Source organism: Crinia signifera, chromosome 11 (assembly GCF_055691185.1).
Source record: "Crinia signifera chromosome 11, ASM5569118v1, whole genome shotgun sequence".
NCBI lineage: Eukaryota > Metazoa > Chordata > Amphibia > Anura > Myobatrachidae > Crinia > Crinia signifera.
Window position 1 is genome coordinate 34,195,904 of NC_139227.1, and position 8,342 is coordinate 34,204,245.

General features: G+C 38.3%; 1 protein-coding gene across 1 annotated transcript; it reads right to left on the reverse strand.

Moving 5' to 3' along the window:
- Positions 1–3,834: 3,834 nt before the first annotated feature.
- FOXC2 (forkhead box C2) lies at positions 3,835–6,133 on the reverse strand. Its single transcript, XM_083165492.1, has one exon. It carries the CDS (start codon positions 5,906–5,908, stop codon positions 4,514–4,516), a length of 1,395 nt encoding a protein of 464 aa, XP_083021618.1. The 5' UTR covers positions 5,909–6,133; the 3' UTR covers positions 3,835–4,513.
- Between the last annotated feature and the right edge of the window lie 2,209 nt (positions 6,134–8,342).

The following is an 8,342-nucleotide window of genomic DNA, read 5'->3' on the forward strand; positions in this document are numbered from 1 at the left end:
TATTATATGTAAAACTCAATAAAAACTATTGAAAAACAAAATGAGTATTGCTCCGCCGCTAAAACAGTTGCTAATAATAATAATAATAATAATAATAATAATAATAATAATAATAATAAAAATAACAATAATAACTATAATAACATATAGGCATAATAATCATCCAGAGGAACTAATTGTTCTCTAGGTTTAATACTATGCGTGTGCTCCCATTGCTGGCTAGGAAGGAGAATGAAATACAGCTGAGGCTACAGGACTACAAGTGTCAGCAGGGGGATGTGAAAGGGTTAAGTGATATAGTAATTGTGCAGCAAGTGTGACAATACACAGGCACACACACTGTGTCATATTTCATGGTGTATAATCCATCCTCATTTGTAAATACTATATAATTTAATTATATATATATATATATATATCACACACACACACACACACACACACACACACACACACACACACACACACACACACGTGTTTGTGTGTGTGTGTGTGTGTGTGTTATACTAAATTACTCAGTGACCCACCGATAGAATTTCCTCGCTGTCTCGACATAGAAGACAATTGGAGGACACAGGAAATATTAACGCTGGTGATTATTGTGTATAATTGTTACATTCACAATTATTCTGGCAGACACCAATATTTAATCCACAGCCTCATATGCAGATATATACCAATCACAGCATCATATACATATATATTAGCCACAGCTTCATATACAGATATATATACAGGTATACCAGCCACAGCCTTATATACATATATACCAGTCACAGCATCATAAACATATATATCAGCCACAGCCTTACAAAAAATATATAGCAGCCACAGCCTAATATACAGATATATACCAGCCACAGCCTTATACACATATATACCAGCCACAGCCTTATATATATCAGCCACAGCATTAAATACATATATATATATCATATAAAGCCTCATATATATATATATATATATATATATATATATATATATATATTATCCACAGCCTCATATAGAGATATGACAGCTGCAACCTTATATACATAAACTGTATACAATATGTATACAATATATCATACAGCCTCTTATACATACTATACATATCAGCTACAGCATCATATAGTTATATTTCCACAGCCTCATATACATATAAATCAGCCATGACCTCCAATTCATACATATATATATATATATATATTTATATATATACACACACCTTCTTATGCATATATATCAACATCAGACAAATATACAGATATAGATCAGCCACAGATATGTGCCTGCCAAAGCATATACACACACATATATATATATCTCCACAGATGTTTGCACAGAGCGCACTCACCAGACTTGCTGTATATATATATATATATATATATATATATATATATATATATCTCTGTCTAATAGTCACAGCTTCATATACATTTCTATCAGCCAACAAAGCCTCATTTATATCAGTGAGAGACAAATATATAGATCAGACACATATATAGATTATCCCAGCCACAGCCCCTCATATATATAGTCTCCGCCATGCCCTCCCTGCCTGCCTTTAATAACGTTTCGGGGCATCTGATACCACTTTCACATTGCAAAAACCTGCTTGCAACCCGTTTTTCTAAACGTGTCTTGAAACTGGTCAAAAGCCAGTTAAACCCCTTTCATATTGCATGATGTTATGGTATATTGCAGTTTAAATACCGTTTTGTACCTTTCAGATTCAACCCGTTTCACCCATAGAAAGCTATACAATGTCATTTTAAATGTTTTTTTCCTGCTTGTGGGCGGGGATCAAGTGTGGTTATCATTTGTAGCAAATACCGTTTCTGAGCTGTTCAGACTGCAGGGAAAACGGTTCAGAAACGTGTAGGATCCTGCTTTTAACACGTGTCAAAATACCGGTTTTCTGTAACCGGTAAATTGACAATGTAGCTTTCACATTGCAGCTGGAACCTTTTTAAAGCACTAAAAAAACGGCAATATACCGTGTTACAGCTGCAATAAGGGGTATCATGAAGGGGTTCCTAATGATGAAGGGTTTCCTAGCCCAGAAACGTTATTACATTTGCACGGTTACACGTAACCATTGTTTGCTTGAAGTCTCTGTTCCTATATTTTCCATATTGATAAATAATGTTTAGGAGCAGCCCTGTTATACTGCAAGTCCTGTGACATCATAGACATACATTATAGTAATTACATTCATTCATCAGTTCCATAATATTGGTATACATTTCTAGATGGAAATCACCAATTAGTAGTAACATCAATTAGTAGAGGAATTTCTTCAGTATTGTCCTTAGTCTATTGCTGGGTAATGATGTTACAATAATAATAATAATAATCATAATAATAATAATAATAATAATAATAATAATAATAATAATAATAATATTCACAACAATTAATTATTTATTATTATTATTATTATTATTATTATTATTATTATTATAATATAACATTCCATAGATCCGTGGTAATTTCACATCAGAGCGAGCTCCCACTTCGCTGCCCCCGGTAAGTGCATGAATCCATGTACAGAGGCTGATTACAGATCACGGTGGCCCAGAGCTCCCAGCTGATAATGACTGTGCGCAGCACCTGGGAATGACGGAATTACTATTGCAGATAATTATGTGTCACACAAGAGGCGGCCTCAGCGTGACCGCTAAATAGTCAGCGAAAAGGCGATTTACAGCTGCGGTCTGCGGTTTGTTTCTGCTACAGTAATACCTTTAATTGATTAATTAAGATGAAAGACATGTAGATAGCTAGATAGATAGCTAGATAGCTAGATAGATAGATAGATAGATAGATAGATAGATAGATTAGATATTCTACTTGCCAAGATGACAACTCCTAATTCAGCAAAAATAAACTTTTATGGGAAAAGTCTTCAACATTTTTACATCTTTGCTGAGTTTTCTGCGGCAGATCCCAAGGGTGCAAATATCCGAATGTTTGACTATCAATTAGTCACTGGTTACCATTAGGACGGTATTGATCGAAGCTTTTCCAGAGATACAATTGTAAGATATAAAGGGCCAACTAACCAGTTACTAACTGACATTTTACAGGCTGTGTTTAAAAATGACATGATCTGATTGGTTGGCACTTCATCGCTCAACATTTTATCTCTTAAAAAGCTTTGATAAATACATAAATACCCCCTGAATCTTCTTATTTAAAAAAAAAAACCGTATTGATAAATATCGTATTGTGTTTTGCAGCAAATTAATTCTAAAGGTGCCCATACACGTTACAATTATTGTATACAATAATTGTAACGTGTATGGGCACCTTTACAATTGTTTTACAATTGTATAGGCACAAGTAATACATGAAATGTAATCCATTATTGTATTTAAATGTTAATATGATATGTGTGTGTGTATACACACACACACACACACACACCCACACATAGATAGATATATATCACATTAACATTTAAATATTGTAATGTACACACACACACATACATACATACATACATACATACATGCATGCATACATACATACATACATACATACATACATACACATTCACACACATACATACATACATACATATATACATATATACAAACACACACACACACACATACATACATACATACATACATACATACATACATACATACATACATATACACATACATACATACATACATACATACATATATACACACACACATACATACATACATACATACATATACATACATACATACACACACACATACATACATACATACATCATTTTAAATAATAGCCACAGATAGAACACTTTCCCCAGCAAATAAGACACGCGTGTAACCGTATTTAAACTGTGACACAACAAGGATTTATTTCATGTAAAAGAGACGGGAGAAGAACAGGGGACGGGGCTCAGGTTGGGGAATGCAGACAGGGAATTTAGCATTTTGTCTCACCAAAGAAAAAATAATAATAATAAATTATATTCTTAATTTGTTCATATGAAGAAGAAGGGAAAAAAAATCAACGTATAAACTGTACGAAACATCAGAATATTATACAGGAGATGGTATAAAGTTATTTTTTTTTTGTTCTTTTTGCAGCTATTTTACCATTAATATCAGCAAGATAAACACTTTGCTGTCATCTGGGGAACAGCGATCCAGTGAACTCAACTTTAAATATTAGAATATAGGACTCTGAATTACAGGCTGCTTTATACGGGGTGACAGGAGAGTAACATCATCCACCCCACAGGACACACACACATGCCATTATACTGTTGGTCCTAATAACTCTCCTCCCAAAACACTAACATGTGGGACATCTAGCATTCATTTATGTCATTTGTAGACCTTTTTCGTTTATAGATTTTTTTAGTTTTCAAGTAGATATTTTTTTGTACTTGCATAAAACGACTTTGCAATAACTGCAGGAATTACCAATGTTATTGTTGTGTCAGCTGATCCATAGGAAGCTAGCAAGGGGAGTCCTGGTGGCGAACTGGGTGACTGTCCCATCTTGGCCTGTTTGAGGGGGGTCAGTACTTAGTGCAGTCATAGGAGTAGGGGCTGCTGTGACGGTATATGGAAGGGGCGGCCCTATAGGGGATCTGACAGCTGGCATTACTGCTCACCTGATGCTCGCCCAGGGCAGAACTGTCTATGCCCAGGCGATGGGAGTTGAACATTTCCCTGACATTGGGGAAGGTCTGTTGTTGGGGGCTGAAGGTGTGCCCAGACAGGTGGTTGAGATCTCCACTGTGGTTGAGGTACCAGGATGAGGTCTGGCCGGCTGCCCCTCCTTGCTGGTGGTGGCTGGAGGTCAGGACACTCTCCTGGCTGGAGCTCAGGCTCATGGAGTGTAAAGGAGATGTGGTCCCGTTGTGATGGTCTGAGATAGACTCCTCCAGTGTGGTGGGAACACACATGTGACCAGACCTGTCACCTGTGTACAAGCTCATGGCCCTCATGCTGCACTGGTAGCTCCCACTAGTGTCCATGCCTTGTGTGCAGGCCTGGCTGTAGATAGAAGATTGGCTTTGGGCATAGTTTATAGGTAGTGATGGGACCATACCTGTCCTACAAGGGACAGCTGGCACCGGGCTCAAGTCCCCATGAGGAGAAGTCCTTAGGGTCATGATGTTCTCCACACTGAAGCCTGAGAGGCCATTGCTGGAGGGGTGGTGATCTGGGATGGAACTCTCCGTGGATACGGATGGAGTTGATGCCACACTCCTGGGGCTGTCTTGCATTGCACTGCCACCGCCAGGGCTCATGTTCTCCACCTTAGTGATGACTGGTAGCTCAGGGGATTCGCTCTTGATAACGATCTTCTTCTCATGGTGGACCTCCTTGCCAATGTCCATGGGGGAGAGGTTGTTCTGCACCTTGCTCGGGTCTTTCTGGTCCTTGTCTTTGGAGACATCTTTCTTCTTGAACCTCCTCCTCCTCCTTAGGAAGCTGCCATTCTCGAACATGTTGTAGGAATCGGGGTCCAGGGTCCAGTAGCTGCCCTTGCCCGGCTTCTTGTCGTCCCTGGGCACCTTGACAAAGCACTCATTGAGGGACAGGTTGTGCCTGATGGAGTTTTGCCAGCCTTGCTTGTTCTCCCGGTAGAAGGGGAAGCGGTCCATGATGAACTGGTAGATGCCATTCAGGGTGATTTTCTTATCTGGGGCGTTCTGGATGGCCATGGTGATGAGGGCGATGTAACTGTAGGGTGGCTTTACTAGGTCCTTGGGTGCGGAGGGCTGGTGGTGGTGATAGGGTCCATATGACCTGCTCATGCCCGAAGTGTACTGCTCATGGCCAGGGTAGACACCCATGGGTGCTGCCATGGTGCCATAGGACCCAGCCGCCCTGTAGTAGTTCTGGTCACTCAGGTAGGGCACCAGGGTGTTGGGGTCACCCACAGAGTAGCGTGCCTGCATCATTGGTGCTCAGAGCTGAGGGAGGGGAATGGAGCTCCAGCAAATCCAGTGCCCCTCCAGAAGAAGCACTCACCCTCTGGTTCACAGATTCTCAGCTGCAGCCCAGCATCATCCTCTTCCTCAGCGAGGTCCAGGAGAAGGACAGAGGCCCGGAAAATTGTCGGGATCAGTCTCAGGCAGGCCGGGGGACGTCTGCAATCACAGCTCCGGTCTCTGCAGGCTCCTTTCTCTGCTATGGAAAACTTTCCAAACTTTTTTCTGTGAGCTAACTTTTTACTGGCAGCTACCCACACCCCCCTCCACAACTTCTGACCAATCAGCAGGCAGGAGGGGGAGCCAGCAGCCAATCAACAATTTCCCTAGGACTCCAACACAAAGTCTTTTTTTTTTTTTTACTTATCCAAATATGGAGTAATGTGAGATAAAGACAGATGCAGCCGGGTCCCTGTTACTGGGGTCACAGACTCCCCGCGATCCCCTTATAGTCCTCATTATATAGCTCCCAATATCTCCTTCCTGTGCATCATTTAGTGCATCAAATGCAAATTTAGTGCATCAGATGCGAATATTTCACACTGGTGCTTCAACGAAAACACGAAAATTTACATGAATACGAATGAATCCGCTGGTATATTGCTCTTACACAGTGATATTAGTTTTATTTTACATTTTAAAGGGACTAACAGAATTCGACGGCTTTGTTCTATGCGGCAAATTGAAGGTTTGTAAATAAATATATATATATATATATATATATATATATATATATATATATTTATTGGAAATTCCCTGAAGTCACAGTAATCCCGATCTTTAGACACCAGTATCGCAAATAATCGTATTAAACATAACATCGTCCTCAGATGATTGCAATAAATTTGTGTTTAACATAAATTCGCCACTTTTCCCTGGAAATTCGTTTTAAATACGAAGATAAATAAATCCACTGGTCGCATAGTGATGTTATATAAATCCGTGGGGCGCTAATTGTTTTATTAGCAGTAATGAGGCTCGGTGATCAGCAGGGAATGTGGCTTAATGCTAATTATTGTCCTCGGAGAAATGCTTTTAGCAGGTAAATAACAGATCTAAAGAAGAGTAACAATTGTATTTGCACACCGAGAAATTCCCACTCAAAATAAAACAAATCCCTTTCCATCGCCATATCAGATAAAATCCGTGCGTTCTTTATTAAATTGGCGGAAATCAATGCAAATAGGACATTTAATTATACACTGCATTGACTTCGTCTTTCTCCCTGTATCCTTAAAAGAATGAAACGCCACAAACAGCTACCATATGTACGTGTGTATCCTGAACATTTAAAGCGAACTTGATACCTCTGTTTATTTAATGTAACACTTTCTGTTTTCACATGGTGGGATTTGGAGGGGGGCAAAGGGGAACACAGTAAACTTGAAATTATTTTTTAGAGATGTTCTAGAACTTAAATGACTCGGTATATAAAGTATACAGACAGGGGAATAAATTATCTATTTATCTATCTATCTATCTATCTATCTATCTCTACACATGCATACACACACACACACACACATATATTATATATATATATACACACACACACACACACACACACACACACACACACACACACATATACACACATATACATATAAATAAAATGTATTACTAAAAGGTGGAAGGATTTTATAATACAAACATAATATACATAGTTAAATAGATAAAAATGGTGATCATTATTATTATTATTATTATTATTGTTATTATTATTAGGACAGTAATTTATTTATTATAAATAAATGTATATATTTATTCCATTGCGCTTTACATTGGGAAACAACAGTGATTAAACAAACTGGGTAGAACCAAACCGACACAGAGGTAGGTGGGCCCTGCTTCCAAGCTTACAATCTATAGTTTGCAAATTTCTATAACTAAAAAACACATTTTTTAGGCAGAGAAAATCCAGGGTATATGGGAACAAAATTCCGCAATGTCGAGATTTTAATAGTGGACATTGCTCAGGGCGATACTGTACTATGCAAAGTTATTGCGATTAAAAAACACAAAAATCCCAATCTTTTAGAAAACCAGCTCTTCTGTCTAGATACGTTCTCTACATTTTGGCTAAAAATACACACATACATTTTGCGCTATTTCAAGTATTAATACAAATAATACAAAGGAATGTCATTTACAGTATCTAATAATGTAAAACACGAATTTAATAGTATATTAAAAGGGCATTGGTACAGTTACAAAATTTTTTTTGAAATTCAGATTTAAGGGCTAAATTGAATATTGTAATATGGATGGATCATCACGTCAGGGATCTCCGGCTCTGGAGTTAAGTTGTGAGATTTTCCCGGAGTTTTGTCACCTTTTGCTGAATGCTCAGATTTGTTCTATAAACACCAAAAGCATTGATGTGATGCAGTGAGCCTGGGTTATT